The sequence below is a fragment of the Abramis brama genome (assembly GCF_963993115.1).
Source record: "Abramis brama genome assembly, chromosome: 2".
Taxonomy (NCBI): domain Eukaryota; kingdom Metazoa; phylum Chordata; class Actinopteri; order Cypriniformes; family Leuciscidae; genus Abramis; species Abramis brama.
Genome location: NC_139964.1, coordinates 31,983,945 through 32,011,403, shown reverse-complemented (window position 1 = coordinate 32,011,403; position 27,459 = coordinate 31,983,945). Strand labels below are relative to the sequence as shown.

At 37.6% G+C, this 27,459-nt stretch overlaps 1 protein-coding gene across 1 annotated transcript; it reads left to right on the top strand.

Moving 5' to 3' along the window:
* Positions 1 to 80: 80 nt before the first annotated feature.
* tubgcp3 (tubulin gamma complex component 3) lies at positions 81 to 26,039 on the top strand. Its single transcript, XM_084091928.1, has 22 exons — positions 81 to 321; positions 953 to 1,060; positions 1,951 to 2,018; positions 2,129 to 2,212; positions 2,303 to 2,514; positions 6,197 to 6,369; positions 6,839 to 6,951; positions 9,758 to 9,883; positions 10,058 to 10,126; positions 11,572 to 11,704; positions 11,841 to 12,007; positions 13,439 to 13,549; positions 14,432 to 14,540; positions 18,661 to 18,850; positions 18,982 to 19,117; positions 19,220 to 19,288; positions 20,670 to 20,805; positions 20,913 to 21,001; positions 21,079 to 21,210; positions 21,308 to 21,448; positions 23,928 to 24,044; positions 25,476 to 26,039. The coding sequence occupies exons 1-22, from the start codon at positions 246 to 248 to the stop codon at positions 25,635 to 25,637; spliced, it is 2,721 nt and encodes a 906-aa protein (XP_083948054.1). The 5' UTR covers positions 81 to 245; the 3' UTR covers positions 25,638 to 26,039.
* Positions 26,040 to 27,459: the final 1,420 nt, after the last annotated feature.

Genomic DNA, 27,459 nt, shown 5'->3' with positions numbered 1-27,459 from the left:
GCGTTTAGGTAACGTTTGTAGAGAGGAACGCTTTCCGGAGTCTCACTTTACAGCCGGATGTTTTTCCGCTGCGCACCGTTGCCGTGTTTCCCGTGTACTGTCCGATGTGGGCGCTTTTCGGCGGGTTCCGTTAAAATGGCGCTGCTGTTGCTCCCAGCTGAAACCCACCGTATTAAAAGCGACAGCGGTTAAAAGCACGCCGCGGATCGCTTCTGCTCGCACGGGAGGGGATATATAAGTGCACAATGGCGGCTCTTGATCAGAAATCACCCAACGTGCTTCTGCAGAGTCTGTGCTGTAAGATCACGGGCAAGAGTGAAGGTAAAGAAACAGATCTCAGCCGTTTACATCACTGTCACACAGCTGCTTAGTACGTTAACTTAGTAACAGTATGTGTAGCGATGAGTATATGGGGTGTTTCGTTGAAAACAGACAATTTGATGGAGGGTCTCCTCCACCGATGAGATGCTGTAAGCGGTTGGCAAAACATCAGGGAGATGCTGGTTAATACAGGGCCCCTGTTTCAAATGGCCCATTAGATCAATAAATACCCTGATGATTCAAACCTGTTCACACCCAACGCCATTGTTTATTTAGTATGTTATCAGCTCACTGATGCTGTCATATTTCAGCAGTATGTGTGACTCAAACCCTGATCTGCAGGAACACATCTCACAACAGACACAAACAGGACATGAGCAGCTCATCAGTGGATCTAGTAGAAGTAGAGACAGCAGACTTACAGGAATATGATCCCTGCTATCAGCTAATGCCTTTCTGCATAACCAGACACCCATTTCATGCTTGATATACGGTAGATTTTGACATAGATCCTCATTTAGATCCTGTTCTTAAACATAAATGTGTCTTGTGAATATGTATGAAAATGCTTTTGTGTGTTACATTTAAGTCTTAAGTTATGAATGCACCTGTTGTTTGTGTATCTTCTCAGCTGACGTAGCTCATCAGTTCCAGTACGCCGTGAGGGTCATCGGAAGTAATTATGCACCCACAATTGAACGGGATGAGTTTCTGGTGTCTGAGAAAATTAAAAAAGAACGTGAGTAATCTGAAACCCTGTTCTTACTTTTTCAAGAGCAATTATCATTTCAGGTGGCGTTCATAGATCATTCTGTGCAGGGCTTAACAATAAAGATATATATATATATATATTTTTTTTTTATCATTAAACATTATTGTTTCTGTACAAAAACGAACAGCTATACATTCATAAGCACGTTTTGTCAGGAAAATGATGGTATATGGTGATTTGTTTATAATTTTCAACCCATTGTAATTGTTTCCAAAACAAACAATTCTTAAAATTTATAAAAAATAATTCTACCGAATTTTCAGTACATCATAGAAAGCAAGAAGTTATGGCATAAAATGATGCATGTAATCATCAAGCAATAAACATGTTTAAAAATGTGTTTAAAATGTTTAAAAAGCATGTCATTTGTTGCCATATTGACCGCAGATGCGCTGCTCACGGTGAAACCCTAAAAATAGTGCCGTCGGCAGTTATTTCATAATCTAGACTGATAAAAACATTAATAATTATGATGATAACACCATTTAAAATGGACTCTGATGTAATTACGGTTTTGTTTGTTACTTTCCTAACACTGTAAAATGATTCCATTGAACTAGTTTTTACTCCTCAGCCATTAATTTTAAGCTGTAGTTTAAACCAATAATTATATTTATGCAAAATGATAGACTTCTTTGTCATTTATTTATGTTCCCTATTTGAAAACATTAGACTATGTCAGTTTAGTTTGCCTTTTATTTAATTTAATTTATTATGGTATTTAATATATTGTGCTGCTGATGTTTTTGCTGTTGTTATATGAAGATGAAATAATCTGTATCGGAACTCATCAGGCAATTCTTTAATATTTCAGGCTTGTGTGATTAAAAAATATTTTTTTTGCCTTCTTATTGTAGTGTTGAAACAAAGACGGGAAGCAGATGCTGCCCTGTTCTCTGAGTTGCACAGAAAGCTTCAGACCCAGGTCAGTATCCACAATGTATTGAGAATATTTCCATACATGATGCATAGATTAGATATACATGGACTGCATATTGTTTTGTGCACATGTTGATTTTGTTGTCTGGTGAACAGGGCATATTGAAACATAGATGGTCCATCTTATACCTCCTGCTCAGCCTCTGTGAAGACCCAAGGAAGCCGTCCAACCGGGTTCCTGTATGAAATATTTCTCCAGTTATTCTGCAGATACTCCACAATTATGAAAATCATTTGACATTTATGTATAATGTTCTTTCCTGTCCACAGGTGTGTAGTTATGGAGCTCTGCTTGCCCAGGCTTTGCCCCGTGACGTCCACTCCACGCCGTTCTACTACGCCCGTCCCCAGAGCCTCCCGCTCAGCTACCCAGAGCGCTCTGCCACCGCCCATAACTCCAGCATGGCCACCAGTGGCATCAGCAGTATGGGAGTGTTCTCCATCAACGGGCCTGGACCGACCCCTCCGTCTCTGCTTACCGGGTGAGTGGCAGCGATGGACTTGCAATTTAAGAGTTAAATGCAGAAATACAGTGACATTGAGCTGTCAAGCTCCAAAAAGGACAAAAATCAGCATATCATTTGCTCATGTCACATGTTGCATCTGCTTTGAAGCCAGTAATTCCAAATGGGATATGACAAAATTTATGCAGAATGGCTGCAACACCCATTGTGAATTAAATACACCAATGCACACGCTACCGTTTCACCTCAGCAGAATCGACAAGTAGTATGTGACGACACATCGACGTATCGAACGCAGCCCTATAAAGTATTATTACAATTTAAAATGATTTTTTTTTTAGAGGGGTTCTATTATGCTTTTTTAACTTATTTTCAACTTTCTTTGGTGTGTAATGTTGCTGTTTGAGCATGAAAAAGCTCTGCAGTGTTACAAAGCACAGTCATATTTCAAACGGAGTTGTTCTCTATATAAGTAAACACTGTTTCTGAATCCCTCAAACTCCTTGACTGTAGTCTTGATTTCTCTTTCTGGAACATACACATCACAATATCCCTCATTTAAGTAATTCCAATCCAAGACATATGGGAAAAAAGGTTGTGTTGTCGCCATGTCGAAGAGAGGCTGGTTTTTGTTCACTCCTATACAAGTCGTGCTTGTGAAGGTGGTTTGGGTTGATCAGCTTGTTCTTCTTGACTGTCATCATTGAACTCTGGCTCGAACTGATATGGCAAAACGTACGCCATATAGTGTTTACAGTGCCTCATGAAGCCTCCGGAGCTGATACTCACGGGTTATGGTTAGGGCCGTTACATTTCCGACACATGCGCTAAGCACAAAGACTGGGGCCGACTGACCAATCAGAGCAGATTGTGCTTTTCGTAAGGCGGGTTTTAAAGTCAGGATCAAGCGGGTTTTATTTTATATAAATAAAATAAAAATAGCTGCGAGAGGCAATTATCAGGGTTCAGGCGCTTTAAGGCCTTAAAGCCAGTGCTTAAAAAGGTATTATGTTTTATTTAGTGAGCATGTAACCACTTAGATTATTGATAGAAAAGGCAATTTACAGCCAATACAGGTAATTTACCATATAATTACTTTTTCAAGCCTGTACATGCATACATCAGAGAGGGAAAAGACCACATTTTGCACTCTCAGGCCATTTATCACTGAAATATAGTTTTTTTTGTTTTTACATTTGTAAACGCTCTACTTATGGCCCGACAGGACGACGATCGAATCCGAGGCATGCATTTGTCCGTCTTGAGCCAAGGATCACAACCATCTAAGACAATTGAGCCTATGCCTAACTGTTTCGGAGTTATGAGCGATTTCGCGCTTGAACCCCTAATAAACATCGCAACATTCTGTAAAAAAAAGGAATTGTCCATTTTTGATTTCATGGTGACTTTAAAGAAACCGAAAGTAAAACAGAGTATTCAGGCAGAGGATGAAAACAGGTGCTGCAACAAAAATTTTTTTTTTTTATCATGTAGCACTTTGAGATTTTCTTAAATATAAAGTGCTTTACAAATTAAATTTATTATTATTATTATTTATTAGGTGCTGCAACAATGTAAATTATAAGAACATTTTAATTTAATTTAACATTAAATGATGTAAATGTATTCTAGTAGACCCCATAAACAAAATGATGAACGTGTAAATGAGCTTAATAGGACCCATTTAAAATGTAATTTATTTCTGTGATGTAAAGCTGAATCTTCAGCATTATTACTCCAGTCTTCAGTGTCGCATGAGCCTTCAGAAATCACTCTAATATGTGAAATATCAAGTCAGATATCTTTTGCAAATGTAGCATTTAGAGATCATTGTCTGTTTATGGGTAGGGTTAATTTTATTACAGTCCATTAAGAAATGTTCCATTTCTTTGTTTCTGCTTTGTTTCAACACCCATATTTATTCTTTTTTTCAGTGATTGTCTTTGTCTACAGGGGAAATAATTGTGCTCATGTAAAGTGGTTTTCACTTCATGCTTCATACTTTACTATACATTTGCAAAAGGTCAGGTCTCTAAAAAGTGAAGCTATTTCTAAGAAAAGATCTAGCAAAATTTGTTTGCTGGCGCTACTTGGTTTGATATTTTGTTTAAGCTCAGTGTCTGTCTACACACTAGTCATGAGCAACTAATATTGCTCCCATTATATTCACTGAAACTGTTAATTTACATTAAGTGGCTGTTGTCACGTAGCAATGGACCTTCGGTTGATGCATGCTATGTTTCTTAAAATTGAATTTGAAGTGCTTTATTTGGCTTCATGTTGTCCTTTAGCCCAGTGAGAGTCAAATGTTTTTTTCTCTCTCTCCTTTTAATAGTATTTTTTTTTTTCCAATAATACAGCTATTGTATTTGTAGCATGTTTAATTGAATTGCCACACGCTCATCTATTATTAACACAGCTGTCTAGCGCCTGCAGCACTTAAGATATTTTAAAGATGACCATGTACTCCAAGCCCTGAATTAATTGATTGCTGGATCCATTTGACAGTAAAGCTATCGAACCCACAGCATCATTAAAGTGTCTGTACGTCAGTGTCATTATTTGTTAAAGCTCACCATTACGAGGTAATTAGTGAATTCCCACAGATATTGCTAATGGGCAGCAAGGATAAATTTATGTAGAGGTAAAATTACATAAATTTTGAGGTACATTTATGTAGCGAAAAAGGCACAAAAAAATACTGACCACTTTCCTAGAGTTTGACCTTCTGTAGAGTTTAGCTGTTAAAGGTGCAGTCTGTAAGAATGACAACTAGTGGTGGAAATAGGTACTGCAGTCCAAATTCAAGATATCGGAGATCGTGGTTTCTCCCGCACTCTCAGACTCACACGGTTTGCCAGTTTGAGCACACGCAACAGGAACGAGCGCAATGGACAATGAAAATTGGAAATTGGCAACTTACAGTATTACAGACCAAAACAATAACAAACATTCCAGCCTGGAAACGCACATTTCAAAGTAAAATAACTGGCTGTAGAAGTGTTTTTCAGAGAAACGCGTATGTGAACTTTTGTGAGCATGTGTTGGGAACTTTTATTCCTTCATCGAAGCAAGACCAGGAGATGTTGGGATCGCGTTCAAACAGAAGTTATTCTTTATTGAGCGTGGCTGCAATTCGTCCAACAAAATCTAAAGTACATAACTTTTCATGGTGTCTTATAGGCAATTCAGTGGGCTGTCCTTAAAGGTGCTGACCTTACACACAGCCTTAGGGATGAAGACAATAGAGGCAATTACCCCCAACTGAGATAATGGTACCCCCCAAATTGTATAAACAACATATGGTCACGAGAACAAAGACTATGTAACATTCACACATCTTAGTAGGAAGATTAAAGACTTAACAAAACCCCTTCAAGGGAAACTATGTTAAATCTAATCAGTAAATGGATGCCCTCATGTTCACCTTGAATGCCCAATACAGTATAGTTCACCTTAGTTTTTTATGTGATGTTATGTAAGGAAGTAGGATCAGCAGATCTAAAACATATTCTTAAATTTGTAATCCTACACATGTTTCCTCAATAGTTGCAAACATATTATGGTATTTTTATGCTTTAGTAGAGTGAAAAATTGACATACAGCACCTTTAAATGAAGTGCAGAGGTTTTCAGGTAAACATGAGTGTATTTATATAGGAAACTTTTGCCACGTATGTCATTTTCTGCTTGTTTTTCAGACCTGGACCCCAGCCCATCGGTGAGTCTATGAGAGGGTCTCGTCTAGCCTGGACTCTCCCAGTGTCCAGTTCACCCTCTGGGGCAGGTGCCGTCCCTCGTCCCACCAGCGGACCCTCTTCCAGTCCGGCACCCAGACCCCCACAAAGACAGAGACGGGATGGAGACGGCAGCGGTGAGTGTCTGCAGCAACAATCACTGTTTTGTTAAAGGAAATTAACAGTTCTGGAAACAATTGGGTGATTAATACTATATATTATAATTAATAAGGTATTTATTAACAATAAATCATTAATAGAAGTGATTGTTTAAAAATGTGCTAAACACCAGTGACAGGTGCCTGGGAGTTTTATGCAATAGATGGCATGAATGTTTCTCTTTGTGAACCTTTACAGGTTTTTTTTTTTTTTTTTAGAATGCTTAAGACTAGTTAGAATAGCTAATTGCCTTTTGTATTAGATTTTTCTCCGTTCTTGTAGAGAAAAAAAAATCTCTCTACTATTTCAGAGGTGTTTAAGATGCAGTCGGCCACATAGCACCTTTTTCTGTGACAGATTTATGAGTATGACCTTTACAGCTCTTTCATTTAAATTCTCTTTTTTTTTTTTGCCCCACAATTCTTTCTATCTCTTCTTCTGGCCCAGCTGAGATCGGGGAGGCTGCTCTCGTCCGAGACATTCTTTATGTTTTCCAGGGAATAGACGGAAAGTTCATCAAGATGTGCAGCCCAGAAGACTGCTACAAAATTGATTCAAAGGTGATGCTTTATTAGCTGTATCTTTCTTTTATTATGGTTCTGTCTTTATTTTTCTTTCTCTCTCTTTGATCTTTGTTGCTCACTCTCTCACATGCAGGCAGTTAACTACAGTAACTTTCCATACGTTGCATAGCAACCTTAAACAATCAAAGGAAAATTTGTGAACGGTACTTGGCACATTGAGAGCTACTGGCAAATTTACAGCTTCAAGTCGTGCTAGTTTAAAAAATAAATGAATACTATAAAATATTTCTATTACAAATAAATGTTGTTCTTTTGGAATTTCTCGTCAAGTCACCTTCATTTCTATAGCGCTTTTAACAATATAGATTGTTTCAAAGCAGCTTTACAGTGATAAGAAATTACAGTAACAGAGATTGTTTTGGCTTTACAGCAGCTCTAGAATAAAGTTATTTGTCCAGCTAAAGTTATTTTTGATTGATTCACTTCCGTCTTCATCAAAAAATCCTGAAAAAGAATGTATAATGGAATAAATTACAGTTTAAAATATATTAAAATAGAAAACAGTTAAGCTATTATAAACTGCAATAATATTTCACAATAGTACTGTTTTTATGGTATTTTTTGGTCAATTAATGCAGCCTTGTTGAAAAATGTTACCGACCCCAAACTTGTGAATGGTAGCATATATTAGCAAAAAATTATAAATGAAGAAACACTGTAGCAAGGTCATTGTCATTGTAAAATTATGAACATTCTCATAATATTTGCTTTTTGTGTTCTTATTAAGCAATTGTTTTAATTACCACACATTTAAATGCCACTACAAATAAAAAGCTTATAAAGTTTTAATCACAATAAACAGCAAATCAAATCACTCAGTCATTCATAACGACTGTGTATTTTTAACAAAGCAAGTGTAAGTTTCAGATTTTATTGGCTAGTACTCTTTTTCTTGCTTTTTAAGTTCTTCATTTCTTTATTTCCCCACTTACAAACACTTTACATGTCAGACTGAGATGCTGGAAAGTCGTTATGAGCGTAATGTTCTAGCATAGTGCTTCTTATAAAAGTACTTGTAATGTGTATGTGAGTTCTTCTTAAACAAACTTAAGTAGGGTCACCTGTTATCACTTTTGTAAGTGCATAATGGGAAATGTAGACGCATTGATCTCATCGTCAGCCATCTGGCTATAACTAACGTGGCCCGTCCATTTGAGCCAAGAGGCTCCCCAGGCTTTTTTTTACATTCCTGGCAGACGTTGACCAGGAATCATCGATCAGGTGTCCTTTTTAAGTGACACTTTTAAAATGGTGCATCCATTTGTTTGGAAAAGAACAATGTGCTTTTTATGTCCAGTGAGGTATGCTGGATAAATAAGCACTCTGATGGACCAGACCTGTTCGTTTTTGTTTTGGATGTGACGTATGTTCAAAACGTTAGACCTCAGATGGAGATAAATGCCTTTATTTCATAGAATAATATGAAATATCCATGTCAATTTTTATGTATTACATGATTATATGAAGCATAGAATCAGTCTTAATATGAGGACATTTACCCAGATAGCACGAGTTTAACAAATCTGTGGATTAGGGCTGCACGATATTGGAAAAGCTGGTTGCAACATTTTGTTTTTCTGCGATATACATTGCATTATGAAAACAGTTTCACCAGATGACTTTTAATAGCTCTATTTGGGAAGAATTAATCATTCTAGAATGATTGAGGTGATTTTGTTGGGGAGTCAATCTGCATAGATAATATACAAATTACAAGAATTAGATAGACAATAGAACAAAGATACAAATAAAATAAACAGTGATTTGTTTTTCAGGTAAGTCTAACAGTAATATAAACACTTCAATAGTAAATTAATCTTTGTTAATACTACAAAAGTGATTTTCTCTTTGTATTTTGTTGTTTGATTAACATTAATGACTGACAGCAGCAGGTATATTAGGCTGCTGTCACTTTAAGAACTAATGCACTGATCCAATATAATGATATGCATCATTTTCTTTCGTTCACGTAAGCCATATGTGACTGTGTTTACAAGGATACTCACCGAGACGGGTATTTTAACATTATTTTGCGTCCATTCAAGCACAAAAACAGCGCGCAAGTTCCGTAATGAGCTCTCTTTCGTGTCTTCTTGCGCTCGATTGGCATAAAATCGATTGAATGTTTCAACTGACAGGACCTTAAACATGTGCAAATGATACGAATCACAAGTCGACTACGAGACAAATCAATCTATGCTAAAACGATTTATCTTGCAGCCCGACTATGGATCATTGTTTGTGGGACTCATATTTTGCATTTCCCTTGGAATATTGAATTAAAGGAATCATTTCTTCCTAACTGTATTCAGTCTGAGGTTTGTCGCAGCTTCTTTGTCTTCATCTGTCTTTGATGAAGAAATATAAAAGAACCGGTTGTCTGGTTTGTAATCGTTTGCTTTAAAGGAGTCTTGGTGACCTTTCCAATTGAACATTAATCAAAGGCTTAAATGGGCCTTTTATTAAACACTATTAAAGAGTTTTTGTGTTGAATGGAACAGATGTAGCCCACAAAGGACCAAAATAAGTAACAGTCGAGATTAGCTAAAGCCATTTCTTCAAACTGATATAAATGTCTTTGCCACAGTGTCACATGGGCAGATTACAGACTGGCCGGTTCACAGGCAGAATACATTAAAACAGATTTCACACACATTCCTACAGCAGATATTTAACTTGCATTTAAAAGATAAATACAATCAGTTGTTTTTCTTGTAGTCCATTATTATGTGATCTTGGTCCGACATGGTTCTGCATGTTGACTGTATTTTTTGCTTTGTAGGTGCCGCTGTGTAAGTCTCTGAGAGACACTAGCAGCAGGCTGGCGGAGCTCGGCTGGCTCCACAATAAAATTAGAAAATACACAGATTCCCACAGCTTGGATCGAGCCTTTGGCCTTGTCGGACAGGTAGGAAATGTGACGTGACTGACAGTGAACACATCATACACATCCTTAACTGCTACACAGATCTTATAATGCTAGATTATATTCTTTATTTGAAAGCAGTTAATACTTTTGTTTAGCAAGCAAATAAAGATTTTTACATTTATTTAGTTGTCTCCTCTCACCCTTTGTTCTCAGAGTTTTTGTGCTGCGCTGCATCAAGAGCTGAAGGAGTACTATAGATTGCTGTCTGTACTTCATGCACAGGTGAGTCCGGGACAAATGCGCAGAGGAGAATGTGTGTGTTTGACCATGAAATATTTATTTGATTAAGCCTCTTTTCTGCTGCTGCTTCTTTGTTGGAGAAATCTGCAGGATAATATAGTTGGCATGAAATGGAAGTTGCGATAGTCTTTTTTTTCCTATTGTGGCATATATCCGAGTGAGACTGCAAGAAAAATGTAGGGCGGGACTTGATTTTGTCCATCGTGAATTGATTGGATGGTTGTGGTTTGCTATTGCTGTGATGTCATGTGAGTGACAGGTCGTCCCGCCCTCACACCAGTAAACGCCATCAGAGAAGAGATGAGATGTCACAGCAAGAGGCAGGGGAAGTTATTTTGCTGAAAGATTATTTGTAAAAAATAATGATTTGCACAGAAGATAAATCGTTTGCAATAAATACTGCAGTATTCCATTAAAAAATAAGTATTGTCAGTTTTGATTCATGGTGAGCTCCAGCCAATATATACATACCCAATCTGAAATAAAAATGAATTGTACTTAAAGCTGCAGTCCGTAGTTTTTCCTCTTTGTCGCCATCTCTGTTCGAAATCTGCAATTGCAGTTATTTGCGGAATATCCACTTTACATGGGTTGTGCCTCGGCACGGCACAGCGCGGGTGAATTAATGTTTTGAGGAGAATGTGCGGCTGTCAGTCGCCGCGCCGGTGTGGATACGGTCATTCGCAATCACAGACTGCTTTTTGGAAGTATGACCAACATTAGAATTTTCACCGGAAAATGTCATCCGAACAAGTAACATTCACTTTTGTTCTGACCAACTAAGGTGAAAAAAGCATTGCAGTAAATCACGCTGATTAAATCTAACGATCGCTTATCATATCATGTCAAAACGTGCAAATTATACTTGGTTCTCAAATTGTTAATGTTAACAACATCAGCATTGCGTGACTACATTTAATGCCCTTACGATATTATCCTTGTTTTCGCATGGGCCCGGTTGCGCTCTCTCCAAAGTCTTGTCACTGGTGATTGTCGTTTGAACCTTTCTGGGTCCGCCATCAAATTGATACGTTTAATTATATCAAGTGCTGCGAGAAAAGGCTATAAATCTCCACCTCCAGCATCCTCACACTCATAGCCGACTAGCCGGGACTCCTTCTTTATGTGTACAGATGTGACGTAATGACGCAAAGACATGCTCGAATTTCCCGTGGAAATCCACCAGTAACACTGGAATTAAAAACATTATAAGCTTACCGTTTTGAATCGAGCTAAGGCAAGCAGATAGTTTTGAACACTGGCTGGTTATGTACTTGTTAAAAAAATTATTTTGGATAATTTGAACCCAAAAAAGTTACGGACTGCAGCTTTAATACGCTTTCTGACTTGCATTAAAAGCAGTAATAAGTATGAGAACCAGAACTATTTCTGTGAAAAAGAGGTAATGGTAAAGTGTGTGTGTTTAGCTCCAGGTGGAAGATGATCAGGGTGTAAACGTGAGCGTGGACAGCACTCTGACTTTGAGGAGACTGCTGGTGTGGACCTACGACCCCAAGGTTCGGCTGAAAACACTGGCCGCCCTGGTGGATTACTGCCAAGGTTAGTGATGATACAGCTGCAGCTCATTCAAAAGTTACACAATACACTAAAAATATATTCAGCGTTAACATCATATTTCATTGTAAAAGATGCATTTAGCACAAAGATGTGAGCCTCAGCCTGGTTTCTCTCACAGGGCGTAAAGGAGGAGAGCTGGCCTCAGCTGTACATGCGTATGGAAAGACGGGTGACCCCCACATGAGAGCGTTGATCCAGCACATCCTTGGTCTGGTGTCACACCCTATTCTCAACTTCCTGTATCGCTGGATCTATGACGGGGAGCTGGAGGATACGTACCATGAGGTCAGGACACTGCTTTCCTTTGCAGAGTCACTCCCAGATACCCTTGCTAGAACTTTCTGTGTGTGCGCAGACTGCAATTAAATACTTGAGTAGTTACTTCAACACTGCAAACCTATGTACTCTAGTCTTTACTCTGTGCCTTTCACCTAAATATTCACATTATATTCTCTATGATTTTGCTGGCAGAATAGAATTAAGTGATGCAATGATCGCAACGATTTTAATTAACTTTTAATTTAGTCATTGAGTGTCCTGAAGAGTGTATCATTAGCTTATCATCATTAGCCTCTTGTCTCAAATAACTTCATTAGCGATGTAAGAGTTTGCCTCTCTTTTTCAGATTTATTTCAATTACTAAAAATACAGATGGTCCGGTTTAACAAATTGATTTAAAACTGGTTGAATGATTCGTAACACAAAAATGTTTATAGAATTCTCTTTATGGCATATATATATATATATGCCATAAAGAGAATTAATTATTATTTAATTAGAATTACTTAATTATTTTCAGCTAGATAGTTTTTGTTCTTACTTAAGGGACTTTGTGTCTGCTTGGTGGGGGTGTGAAAAATACCACTTAATTGATACAAAGTTAATAATTAAATATAATTTTCCACCAAATAATGGAAGCTGATCTCAGGCCAGTGTCTGAGAAAACCACTTGAGTGGTGATTTAAGTTTTGCAGACACAGTGAACCAGTCTCCTACACCCAGACACCCAGATGAGGACGGATGAGGCTGCGCTAATGGGCCCTTCTCCTTCCACTTCCTCTGCGGCCTTCTGTCTCTCTCTTTCACCCACTATCACTCTCACATCTACTTCTCCTTGTCCTCCGCCATTACCAAATAGTGTCAATGAATCTTTCTTTACTTATCCTATGCCCACTTGACTAAGTCTGAAGTCGCCGGGCGTAGAAGAGTTATCGCCCAATCAACTCCCAGCTTCCCCTCCGCATGGGCACCAATCAGACGCTCTCGCCTGTAATCACAGGATTTAATCTCGCCCTTGCTGAAGTGTAACAGGCTTTTTCACTGTGTAAGCAGTGTTGAGGGTGGAGGTGACAGAGAGGGTTATATCACTAATGTACCCATCGAAAACACTCTCTTCCTGGTCCAAGGGTTTACGAGCTCCTCGTTTCGCTCGCCATCGTTATTCTCGGCAATAGTCGTTTTAATAGTTGCCGTGTTGAAAGCACTGATGCACTCTTCTACTTTTATTCCCTCCGTCTGTGTAATTATTACCACAGAAAGGTCATTGCATTACAGCGACCAGTTGAAAAGTCGATGGAGGTCATTTATTTGTCTTAGAGCTGATGTTTCATCAGTGTAAACATTGAGACTGTCGTACAGGCCGTAGCTAAATAACACTCTTAAATCAAACAAAATAAAAGTTAAGAAATCCTTCTGACAATCAAAATGTGTGTTCAGTTCTTTGTAGCCTCTGACCCAACAGTGAAGACGGACAGACTGTGGCATGACAAGTACTCTCTGAGGAAGAGTATGATCCCGTCCTTCATCACAATGGACCAAGCCAGGAAGGTACAGCACTTATATCATGGTAGTACATCATGTACTTTACACATGATGGCATAACATCAGTGTTGTATTGATCGAGGAATGAGACATGCACGAACAAGGTTTTTATGTTTTCTAAAGAAAATGTGAGTGGTGTTTGCCCGTGCAGAACCACAGTGCTAGGGGGGTTTGAAAATATCACAAATAATTTTACACTTGTGAAAAATATGATGTGCAACATTTTGTATTTTATTTATATAAAATATACATTATTATTGTAATGTATTTCTTATAAATATATTATGTCTGCTTTAATATTTATTATAAAAAGCAGTTTGCTCTTCACAAAGTGCTATGGTGTTTCAAGGGGGTACTCATTCATAAATATTTATATTATAAAAATTACAAATTTAAAATATTCCAAATAATAATACACTTGACTTGTGAAAAGTATGATGTACAATATTTTGTATTTTATTTATATAAAATATACAATATGTATTTTACATGTATTATATACATATATACATTATAACACAAAATCTATTTTATTATATTTGTTATAACATTAGCACAACAAATAATTCATTTGTAGAACATGTCTAGTTTATATATATATATATAATCACTCACAAGGTGAAGTTTGTAAATTTGATTGCTTAAAGTATATTATAACACACCTTTCCTCATGTTTCACCTAACCTATATCATCCACACAGAACACACTTGGAAGGAAGTGTCTGAGTTTTTCACAGCCAAGCTACACTCACATTTTCTTCATTAATAGCAAAAACCCAGTTTGATTGTTTAATGCAAGACATTACCTAACAGTGATTCATCTTAAGATTGAAATGAGCATATAATGATGCCATCTGATGTGTTTTCTTCCTTTCTGCCCTTCTCCAGGTGCTACTCATTGGCAAATCCATCAACTTCCTGCATCAGGTTTGCCATGACAGGACACCGCCGGGAAAGATCATGCCCGCCTCCAAATCCACCGACTCTCCCAAAGATGGTGAGCTAGCGCTAATGTAGTTGCTTAAAATAGCTGCGTTTATGCTTGCTAATGCGATTATTTGTGGCCATAATGGCAGCTAATAGTTAAATAACCTGCTGAAAGTGAGGGATGGAGAGAGAGGAGAGAGAAGGATTGATTTGCTGTGGAGGAAAGTGCAGCTTTTGACCGCCTGTCTGTGGTGTATTTGTCCATATCGACGCTGGCTGTTTTTAACATCTTTGCTAGCATGGCTAATCAATGCTCTTAGCCTCCAACGTACATCTCTGTCCTTCAGTGTGATTCTAGAAGGTTCTTTGTTTTCTGGTGTTCTGTCCTTCTCTTTCTTACTCAGCATTGACTTTGTCTGGTTTATTTTTTTCTTTCATCAAAAGAGGTTTGCTCTTTACATGTATAACCTTGCAAAGGTTATTTTTTTTATTATTTATTGGCACAAATCTGGCAAACAATGCAGTCACGTTCACCATTATTTTGTAAACCTTTTATAAACAGTTAGTCACAACCAAGGTTATTATAGTTTCTATTTTCCAGGTATAAAAACATATTTATTGTAATACCATTATGAAATTTGAAATTTAGTCATTTTAGTCTGGGACTACACTTAAGCCTTGTCTGTGAAACCAGGGGATAAAATTATGTCAAAATGTCCGTTATGTCTTAAGTGAATGTAAACGGTTGAGAAATAAAATGTGTGTGTATTAGGGGTTTAACGGTTCTCGGTAAAAAAACAAACCGTACCGTTCTCCACCCATGGTTAGGCACGCACTTGGTTGGTCTCAAATCTGATGACGTTTCTATAATATGGTTTGCGTGTGACTGTGTGTGTGTTCTCATCCGAAGCACGCACACTCTAGCTGACATAGTCTGTTATGCCTAAGGTGAACTTATACAGTTGAGAAAGACAACGCATGTGTGACTGACAACAATATCAGTATTTTGGATCCGGGCATTGTCTTAAAAGCGACAGCAGCCTAATATTCCTCCTGCCTGTGTTTTTAATGTTAATCGAACAACAAAAGACAAGGAAAACACTCACTGCTCTAGATTGAATTTACACAATCAAATGTGCAATGTTATTTTACATTTGATTACATTATTCTAATTCTGTACCTGAAAACTAATGCTCTATTGGATTATTAGATTATTTGTTCTTATTTTCTTTATTTTTATTTGACAGTGGTCCTTTTTTCCCTGAACATAGCACATACCGTATCTAAAACCGTTACACCCCTAGTGTGTAACAGTATATTGGAATCTGTCCATTCACTCTTAAAGTGACAGCAGCCTAATAATCCTGCTGTTGTCTGTGTCATTAATGTTCATCAGACAACAAAAGATGAAGAGAAAATCACTCCCTGTTCTGGACTGAATAACTTTGGTAACTTTAATTGTAAGGATTAACCTGTATTTAATAAAGACTATTTCTGTACCAGAATGCTAGGGCTGTAATCAACCAAAGAAAATCATGGTCGACTGAAGTCCTGAAATTTTCGACTAAAAATGACGGTAAAAAAAGCGTTAAATTAATTAGCTGCGCACTGTGCGCAGTACTTGGTAGCCTTGTTGTCCGCCTAAATGAATTATAAATAAACATAAAAAAATAGTAGGTTATTTGCAGTATATTAAATCGTTTTTGACCTTATTATTTTGCACTGAAATGAGTCTGACACACGAGTCTGTCGGCTCTGACAGCGTTGCATCACGTGCACCTGCGCAATATCAGAGCCTATGATTTACGAAAATAGTGATATCATCACAAGCACTTTTGAGGAATATGCAACATAATTAAAACAATTGTTTTTGTCATATGTATTATAATAACTGACAGACACTAACGTTATCATTTCAGCCGCTCTGTGGAGCTCAGCTTCGCGGCTGAGACACGAATAGACTATTAACTTTTTAAAAAATGCTGCCACACTGCCGATGTCTTTGTTGACATGGTAGAAGAGGACTGACTATGAATTAAACGCTCTCACAATTAAATAACATGCAGCAAACCTTCTAGTAGCCTACTTTCTTCAATCTGTCTCTCTTATCCGGTGGGTCGGGCTAATCCAAAAGAAGTGAAAACAAGAGGGGTGTTCTGAAGACAGACTGTTACCTGTGAAACAGGGGTGCTCTGAAAACACCCCCATTAGGTAGTGCTTTCCACCTGATGAAATGAACACGTCAACGCGGCAAAACTGATTAAATGAACGCGGCAAAAAATCGACCAATCAGAATTTTGGTCGAGCCAGAACGTATCGACCAAATAATCGACTAATCGACTAGGAGATTACAGCCCTACAGAATGCTACTGTTAGACCTACTGGGAAAACCTAAAGCACTGTTTTTATTTGTGCTATCATTTGTAATTAGTTTATTTGTTATTTTATTACTGACTGTTTACTTTTTGTGTAATTTTTTTGGTAACATTCCTTGTGTTGTGTGTAATGCTATTGCAACAGAATTACCCCATTGTAAAACCACTAATACATTTAGGGCTGAGATAATTGTAATGCTAATTGATCAGTGTTTATATGTGAATAAAAGCCTAAATTAAAATCTGTTCATCGTATAAAGCGATCATGTCTAGCTGCTTGAATTAGAGGGCTGCATTGGGATTGAGTCCCGCCGGGTCCCGCGGGACCCAACGCAAATCTCGCGGGAGCGGGCGGTTTGAACTTTGCTGCGGGCGGGAATGGGCGGCTAAAAAAACCCACTGCGGGATCGGGAGGTAGCCTAGCAACATGATGGAGATGTCAATAATGGCGCTTTTCCACTACACAGTCAGCTCGCCTCGGCTCGGCTCGACTCGCCTCGCCTTTGTTTGGTTTTTCACTGTGTAAAAGTTGTAACTGTATCTGCTTCCAGGTACTTTTTTTCGTACCACCTCCGGCGAGGTTCTAAGCGAGCTGAGGCAATACTAAAATGTGACGTGAAAACACGGCAGACTGCTGATTGTTCAGAGAGAATCATCACTATTCACTGTCATCATTGCACGCGCCAGACAGAGTATCCTGAATAAAAAACAGCAAAAACGAAAACAAAACCATCCAAAACCAGCATACACTCGATTTCCTCCATTGTCCTGTGTGTATGTGTCCAGAATACATGCCGGCCAGGGAAACGAAACAAACAACCCCGTGAATCTCTTTAATAATAGCAATACAAAAACGTGTTTTTTTTCCTGCGGGACGGGAGAAGACACAAAATCAATGCATCTCTATTATTGTGCGGGAATAAATTCTCAGAGTTTTGCGGGTGCGGGCGGGAGTGGACATACATATTGCGGGAGCGGGCGGTAATGGTCAGAAATTCAGCGGGCGCGGGCGGGAGCGGGATGAAGAAAACAGTCCCGCGCAGGGCTCTAGCTTGAATCATTTGGATTACTGTTACGATTTGCCATGTACTTTTTGAAGCTTGAAAATATTGATTACTTGGAAAAATATTGGAAAAAAATTGATAATATTGCACATGTATATTGGTGCGTTCAAGTCCTCCTGGGAAGTTTGTACGTACGTACGTACGAGATGGGAAGTCGTGTTTACGACAGCCGGTGCGTTCAAGTCACTTTCGTCGGAGTAAGATGGCGGAGTACTTTCTCTTAATTAATTACACAAAAATACAGTAAGGTTCTTAAACTCTTGTTCAAGAAAATGAAGAACAAAGAAATGTGCATTAGAGAAAATCCCAAGCTCCCCACTGGTATTTATGGCATTGAGGTGGCGTTCAAGTGCGTTCAACTCGTAAATACGATCTATACGAGATGACTTAAACGCACCATATGACCGTTTTTCCCTGTGGTATCGAATATCGATATTTTTCAAGGTATCGTATCGAAATTCCAGTATCGTGACAACACTATTGATTACTATCTAAAATGAGTTTTGTCGTTTTTCTACATTTTAAAATATCATAGCCCTGCTCACTGCTCATTTGCATGGGAAATATGAGCTTGTAATAAATATCTGGCAATGTTTGCCGCAAGGATTTGCCAGAATACTATATTTTCATAAGGGTCTTTCTTTCTTGCTCTGCCTCATTTTTCCTCTTGACTTTTTCTTCATTCCTCTTCTTTCTTTCTTTTTTCTCTCATGCTCTTGCTTTCATTTAACACCCTGTATATCTTTCTCAGCGACAGAATTGTTCACTGATCTGGAAGGGGCCTTTCAGAGTAAGATTGATGCTGCATATTTTGAGACCAGTAAGTATCTTTTGGATGTGCTGAATAAGAACTACCAACTGCTGGAACATCTTCAGGCCATGAGGAGATACCTTCTGCTGGGCCAGGGAGACTTCATCCGACACCTCATGGACCTTCTCAAGTAAGTTTGTTTGTGTAGCTTGACATGAATGTGCTTGATTTCATCGTTGATTTATAACCGTTCTTTCTCCTCTAGTAAGGACATTTATTCTTGGAGTCATCCATCTCTCTTTATCTCTCGCTTTCTCTCAGGCCAGAGTTGGTGAGGGCTGCCACCACTCTTTACCAACACAATCTAACCGGTATCCTGGAGACAGCTGTCAGGGCAACCAATGCCCAGTTTGACAGTCCTGAGATACTAAAGAGGCTTGATGTCCGGCTACTGGAGGTACTGAGAAGAAACTGAGCCAAATAAACAAATATCTGATGGCAAATATCACTACATAATTGTGTATCACTGAATGGGGGTCTGGTGTCCTGTTTTGTCTAGGTTTCTCCTGGGGACACTGGTTGGGACGTCTTCAGTTTGGATTATCATGTAGAGGGGCCCATTGCCACGGTTAGTTTGTGGCTTAATTTCCATCATCAACACAGGCAGCTGAAGTCCAAGATCGTTCTAGCCCATTGAGATGCATTTTGACACAATCTACTGCTCACATATATAACACTAATATTTTAATTACTGTTACCCTATAACTAATTCGAATCATTTTTGTTCTGAAAGAGATATTGCTTAGTTTTTAACAGAGGTGTAGTCATGACTCATGACCCTGACCAAGGCCCATTCAAGAATCGGGCAATCAATTTCAGTGATCCGAGATGATACATTTATTGCAGCATTGATTTATAAGATTCAGCATCCATTAAGTAAGGGAAAATCCACGGCTAGCTGTGCATAAATTATTTTAATGCATGGTGTGGAGGCAAAGAACCGCTGGTATAAAGCGGAGTGCATTAAAATCGTTTAATTATTAATCGCTTAATAATAGCTAGCTGTGGATTATCCTGCTGATACCATGGTAATTTGCCAAATGGGTTAAATTGACGGTTTTTGTCTTCAGAGACCGAGATAAAGTAGTACGGTAAAATTATGAATGAATGAATTATAGCATTTATCTGAATTAATTATCGAGAGAGAGAGTCACGGCGCAGCGTTGATAAGTTACTGTGCTCCTGAATATATGTGCGTGTGCAGCGCGATTTCCGTGTGTACGAGTGATGTGTGTGTGTGTGTGTGTGTGCTTCAATGAAAACAGCGCATTAATATAGAATGGTGATTAAACTGACTTGGAACTACCTGCATTAAACGGTTTTATTGCACACCTTCCAGCCAATCAGAATCAAGTATTTAGACAGACCATGGTATAATGAGAAGTTATTCATCAGATACAATATGGTTTTTGTTTGAAAAACATTTGGTTTTGACTGTTTTATAACCTTACGTTCCACCCGGAATGCGGAAATAGTTTGCAGGTTTGGGGTTGTGTGTTAAAGGGTTAGTTCACCCAAAAGGAAAATTCTGTCATTAATTACTCACCCTCATGTGTTTCCAAACCCATAAGACTTTTGTTCATCTTTGTAACACAAATTAAGATTTTTTTCAGTGAAATCTGAGAGATTTCTGTGTGTCCATTGAAAGTCTATTCACATAAAATGCTTCAAAGCTTTCATAAAGAGATCGTAAAATAAATCCATAGTGGTTCGAGTGGTTTAATCAAAGTCTTCCGAAGAGACACAATCCACTTTATATGATGAACAAATTTAATATAGGCTTTTAATATACGCTAAATTCACTTAAATTAGCATTTAAAATTATTGATTTAATTTTAAATGGTAAAATTTTTTAATATCAGACTAAGTTTAATTGGTTATATCGTTATGGGCAAGATTTGTTTCTAACAGTGCATCCCTAACCACAATGTGTGTCATACCTGCGTCAGGTGTTCACCCGTGAGTGTATGAGCCACTACCTGCGTGTGTTCAACTTCCTGTGGAGGGCTAAGAGAATGGAGTACATCCTCACTGACATCTGGAAGGGTCAAATGTGTAACGCCAAACTGCTGAAGAGCATGCCGGGTGAGTGCGGTTTTCATTCTGTTAGATGTTTTTGAACCAGCCTACATTTTTTGTGAGATCTACCTTTCTCAGCAGACAGTTGAGATGTCCGTTGTGTATTTGCACAGAGCTCTCTGGCGTACTGCACCAATGTCATGTTCTCGCTTCCGAGATGGTTCACTTCATCCATCAGATGCAGTATTATATCACATTTGAGGTACGTCCCTCTGTATGTTTGTCTTTTTCAAACAGTGGAGCTGTATTATTAATTGTATTGTGCATGGGTCACTGTAGGTGTTGGAATGCTCTTGGGATGAGTTGTGGAATAAGGTCCAGCAGGCTCAGGATCTGGATCACATTATAGCAGCTCATGATGTTTTTCTGGACACCATCATTTCTCGCTGCCTGCTGGATGTGAACAACAGGGTACGATGCACTTACACAGGGTGATTGCGTACCAATGATTATCCGTCGTACTTGTCCTCATTTCCGTAACTCTGTTGTCCTTTGTGTGTGTGCGCAGTCTCTGTTGAATCAGTTGCGCGCGGTGTTTGATCAGATCATTGAGTTCCAGAACGCTCAGGACACACTGTACCGCTCCGCTCTAGAAGAGCTGCAGCTACGCGTCCAGTTCGAGGACAAGAAGAGACAGAGAGTAGAGATGGTATGTACAGAGAGAAAGAAAAAACACATTGTGCTTTTTTACACATTAAATGCAAGTTAAAATGATGATGATATTGCTATCATTGCTTTTCGCTGTATGCAGAATTCAAAATTCATGGTCAAGGTGAAATGAGTACATTATCAGCCATAAATATTTCTTACTAGCCATGAAACTGGCCTTACAGCTCAAATAATGCACATTTTTGTGCATTATTTGTCTATGATCTGTTATCATTATCTATGAAAGAACTAAAGTACTTTAACAAAAATATGAACTTCATTACTATTTTTAAACCTTTAGAAGGCCTTGCACCAAAGATTTCTATTGTAAGTCAGTGCAATACTGTAAACAAACATACACTGTATAGAGAATTATAAAAATAAAAATAAAGAAATTGCAGGCAATTTTTTAATTTGTGCTTTTAAGAAACTAAGACTTTTTTCCCAGCAAGGACACATTAAAGTGACCAAAGGTGCCTAATTTCAAATAAATACTTTTCTTTTGAACTTTCTATTCATCAAAGAATCTGGAATAAATGTATCAGTTTCCACAATTTCTTTTTCAACATAATAATCATAAATGTTTCTTGAGCAGCAAATCATCATATTAGAATGATTTCTGAAGGATCATGTGACACTGACGACTGGAGTAATGATGCTGAAAATTGAGCTTTGATATCACAGGGAAAAATTGCATTTTACAATACATTACAATCAGGGTTTGAATTTAAAGGTCCCATTGCATGAAAATTTCACCACTGCCTATGGTCCCCCCCCAGTGGCTAGACGTTTTGATGGGTGTAAACCAAGCCCTGGGTATTTTTGTGAAAATGAAAGCTCAGATGGGCGAATCTAGAATCTACCCCTTATGTCGTCATAAGGGGAAAGGTTACCTCCCCTTTCTCTGCTGGCCCGCCCATGAGAAAATGAGCTGCGCGAGCGCGATATTGTTTTTTCCTCGAGAGACATCATGGCTTGCAAACGAGCATAGCATGGCAGTTGCTCAGTGTTTGGATGTGCAAATGAACACAAAGGTATTTTTTTAGTTCCTTCATCCGAGCCTCTGAAGAACCAGTGGGTTATGTGAATGTCTGATGTGTAATTGTTCAAGTTCAGACAGATAATCTTTCTCTCAAAGTCGTTCAATACTGTTTATGCATCAGTAAATCAAGCCAGTGACTAAACGATCAACTTCACGTCGTTTCTCTTAGTAGGATGAAAATAATCTTACTTAAACTGTGATTAATATACAGATAGCGATCAAAGAACAATCCATTTACAGTCGCCCAAGCTGTCAATCACACAGCGCGAGTTTATCTGGACACTTGCCAAAACTCGTTATGAAATCAATGACGCTGTTATGCTGCACAACGAAGCTCTTACTGTACTTACCTCATGTTTGCATTGGTGAAATCATTAGTGAGAGTGTAGAAACTGCGTTGCAATGATAAGATCTTCATTCACGCGATCAACAGGCTGTCATCTGCTCAATGCTCATCACTGCAACCTTTTATGTGATGGGAATAGATCTAAATACTTAAAAAACTTCTCACGATTCGTTAATCCCGATAGCTGTAATAGTAAAAACGTATAATAGCTGTAATAGTAAAAGTTTTCGAGAGAGTTCCACATGTAATGCTAGATATTTCATATGCAAGCATGTCAGCCAATCACAGCAGTGGGCGTTTACACTGAAGTCTCACAGCAGACACGCCCCTTCAAACAGAGCGTTCATATCAGAGGCTAAAATCATTGCTATTGCTATTCCTTCAATGCAAATGAACAAGCGCGCCGTTATGTGTTGCGCAGTGACATGCATGTTCAAGTAAGCCAGATATGCGCAGATTTTGCGCAATACGCAATTATATATTTAATAGATCACAATGACTGACGAGTTGAGTATTTGCGCTAAATTCGCGGAGATTTGGCTTACACGAACTTCCCCAGCAAAGTGAGCAAACATAGTAACACGCCAAATTGGCTAGTGATTTGACAGCATTACCCGCCACAGTCGATTTTTACCCGCATTTGGCGTTAATTTCAAACCCTGATTACAATTAGAAAAGTTATTTTTAGTTCTAATAAAATTGTCTCAAAATTACTTTATTTTTGGTCAAATAAATGATGTTAAACATTATACAGATCCCAAATGCTCAAAAACAAAGGTGACCATTGCTCAAAAAAAAAAGCAAGGCTTCTTATAGCATTCCTAATGGTTAAGTCACATGTTCAGAGTGTCCAGCACTCAAAATAAGAATTATAATCCACTCTTTTAATTGACTGTGGAAAGTGGCCATTAGCAAATGTGTAGGTCAACAGCAGAGTGGATGCTCCTTTTACAGGGACGGTGTTTATTTTTTATTGCCATTGATTTTTTTATTTTCTTTCACTTCTGGTGTCAGCTAAATTACTGTGAAAGTAAACAAAGGTGAAAAGAGTGCCAGAGTGTTTGTTTCTAGCTCTGTTTCTGTGTATTTCAGGGCGAGTGGGGTGTAACAGCAGAGCAGGAGGCAGAGGAGAACAGACGTGTGCAGGAGTTTAAAGACACCATACCAAAAATGTGCTCTCAGCTCAGATTACTCACACACTTCTATCAGGTACTCCACAGCCTTTCATACACTTTAATGTGCCTGCCCAATAAACCCATAGCATCTCATGCATGCGTGGAAAAAGTGCTGAACCAGCAGGTATGAGTGAGCGAACATGCTTAATGGTGTTTAGTAGAGCATTTTATGCTGATCCACACTACATATGCAATGCTCAAACACTAAATGGTCTGTACTCGCCACATTTCATGCTAGATATTAATGTAATGTGGACATTGATCAAATGATTTTATGATTAAAGCCCATATTCTGGTCGACTCTTTATTTTCGAAAATATATTTACTTTAGAGCTATTGGAATATTCTTGTAATATAAATGTCATCAGAATACATTAATTATTTTTCTCATTGTTATCTTGTTGAAATATTAGACATATGAAACAGACATCATTGGAATATGCCCAGATTTCATTATTAATCAGAGTTTTCATGAAAATGTGTGGATGTAACTTTTTTTTTTGTCTCTTTGCACAGTACACCATTATGTTTTTATAATTACTGATTTTTTTAATTATTATTTTGTAGTATTAATCTGTTTTATATATATATATATATATATATATATATATATATATATATATATATATATATATATATATATATATATATATAAATAAATATATATATATATATATATATATATATATATATAAATAAATATATATATATATATATATATATATATATATATATATATATATATATATATATATATATATATTTAAAAGTATAATGCTTGTAAAAAAATAAATAAACATTTATTACATTTGAGTTTATAGGTGTTATAAATAATATTTATAACATAATTACATAATTATATTTTATATTAATTTATATTAAAACGATATATATTTTTAAAAACCTTTTGAAACCTGAAACAAAAATGGTTTATTATTTGAAATGGAGACAGATTAGCCCTGAAAAGATCACTGGAATGAAAAGTTTGGTTAGTTGTACTGGATTGTAATTGTAAATTTATCCCTGATGTAATTATAATGTAGTATTAATGTATTATATAGTCATTTGCATATATTACAGTGGAGTTCATATGAGTTTAAAAATGTTAATGAATATTAAAATAAAAGAATAAATGTTTAAAACCTGACAAAAATAAGCCGTGATATTATCTGCTTTCAATGCAAACCAATACCGATAATTTCAAAACTGCTAATGTTGATTAATAACGATCATATCATACACCGCTGAATTAATTTAAATTATTTATTCGTTCAGGGACAATTCACAGTATATTTAGTGTAACATTATTAGCTTACAGATAAATTTCATCCGTTGTCCTTGGGTGGCTGGTAAGATACCAAGAGATAGAAATGATCACTTTATCACGTCACATGACATTTTATACTTAAGTGTCTGAAGCTCCAGCCCTGGATATAACGCCTTCTTTCTTCCTGTTGTCCTTCAGGGCATAGTGCAGGAGTTCCTGCGGCTGCTAATGACCTGCTCTGATGAGAGTCTTCAGTTCCTCAGTTTCCGTCTGGACTTCAACGAGCATTATAAGGCCCGTGACCCGCGCCTGAGGCCTTCGCTAGGGGCCACAAGAGGGAGACGAAGCTCCAACATCTGACCTTGCAGACTTTGGGAAAGTTCATGTTATTTGGTTGCTGCGTCAAGAGACAGTTTATTAATAGGGCTACTCAGAACTCTTCTGGCGCTCTGTAAGAAACTCATTTAACAGGGAAATTGTTTATAGAATAACCTATTTCAGTGTCATGGCCAAATGATTTCAGTCACACACAATCGACTGTCTAGTGGTTTTACAGTGTAACTGTCAGTAGCACAAGGTCGCAGGTCTGTTGTGCTTCCTTTTCAGTTGTTTAGTTAATGTGTGGATACTAGTTTTTTGTTTTGTTTTTGTAAAGATTTGTTTGTGTTTACGTTTTTGGTAATATTTAAGTCCATTGAGATTTTTTTTTTTTCTTCTAGTGCCCTTTCTTTTTCACTTCAAAGTCTCCAGATTTCAAGAAAATAGACACATTTGGTTCATTTTCATTATTATATATATTTTTGTTGTTGTTAAGTTTGTAATTATACAGGCTGTGACCTTTGTACTGGATGTAAAAAAAAAATAGAGGAACCTTAAATGTCGACCAGTTCTTTAATTTATGAATTAACCTGTTAAATTACATGCACTTAAATTAACTACATGACCTCTGTAAGATCCTGTAAACTCGCCTCATTTCGTACATGTAAAATCAATTACCCACAATGCTGTGTGATCTTAAGCCTCAGGTTGATACTGTGAGGACAAAGTTATTATTCTGAAGTTTCGGATCATTATGGGCAAGATTATAGATGACTGTTGTAGTGTTTTTCCTTGTCTCTACCATGTTCATGAAATGTTTTGATGGAAGTGGCTTGGTAAAGCTGGGGAAAATCGCTCTCGCCCTCCTCCCCCGTAGTGCGCTCTTACACGGTGAAGATGAAAATGGACTGATGAATTCATTTTGTCTGTAGATTCAGTGGAAAAGATACTGAGGTGTCACTGGAACTGTTTTATTTGTATTTGAATGTGTCACTGGGAATCGAGGGTGAAGGAGAGTCAAATGATTGTCCATTAAAGGGTTTCAAACTCTTTCTGCGCTGTACAGCACATGTGTACAAAGCAGAACTCAAACTGAACAAACATCCTGTCATTCTTTTCTTGGAACTAATAAACCTTTTTTTATAGTAAAAAAAAATCATGTTGCTTTCCATTTCCTGTCCAATTCAAAGTGCCGAAAGAGTTGGTTCATTATGAAACCATGTAAGCAAGATATTTTATGACTTTAATCATTTTTAAAACTTGTAACTATGTAATATTGAAGATATTTAACTATATCCTAGTTTCAACAAAACACCACTTTGTATGTCTTTGTGACAACATCTGCAAAGTTACAATGCTCAAAGTTCAAAGCAAAGGGAGATATTCTCTTTTACAGAAATCGCTTTTTAAGGACTACAACAAACGGCTGGTAGGGACTACAATAAGCAAGGGTCAGTGACATCACTAACCCTAAAATTGACATAAACCCCACCCCCTGGAACGCTATGACAGTATATGCTAATCAATGACTAGAAGATAGTTAACTCCACATCAGAATCTTCAACAAACCATTCTGAAATTTCCTGTTGCATTCTACATGTTCACTTCTTCATGAGTCTCTCCATCTTTGTCCGACTCCGGTTTAAACAAAAGGCTAAAAGTTTTTTACATTTTCAGTGTGTGTCTGCCTGAGGTAGGCTAATCAAAGATGCTAACACAGGAACTCTTGAAGCTCCGCCCTCTGTGCCGGGAGCAGCAGCTCATTTGCATTTAAAGGGACACACACAAAACACGTCGCGTTTTTGCTCACCCTCAAAAAGTAACAATTTTAACATGCTATTAAAAATATCGGTGGGGTATTTTT

Bases quoted from the DNA above. Each gene is read 5' to 3' on its own strand.
- tubgcp3 (XM_084091928.1), top strand. From the start codon at position 246: ATGGCGGCTCTTGATCAGAAATCACCCAACGTGCTTCTGCAGAGTCTG. The intron at 13,550-14,431 runs GTACAGCACTTA...GCCCTTCTCCAG, and splicing joins CAATGGACCAAGCCAGGAAG to GTGCTACTCATTGGCAAATC. The intron at 24,045-25,475 runs GTACTCCACAGC...GTTGTCCTTCAG, and splicing joins TACTCACACACTTCTATCAG to GGCATAGTGCAGGAGTTCCT.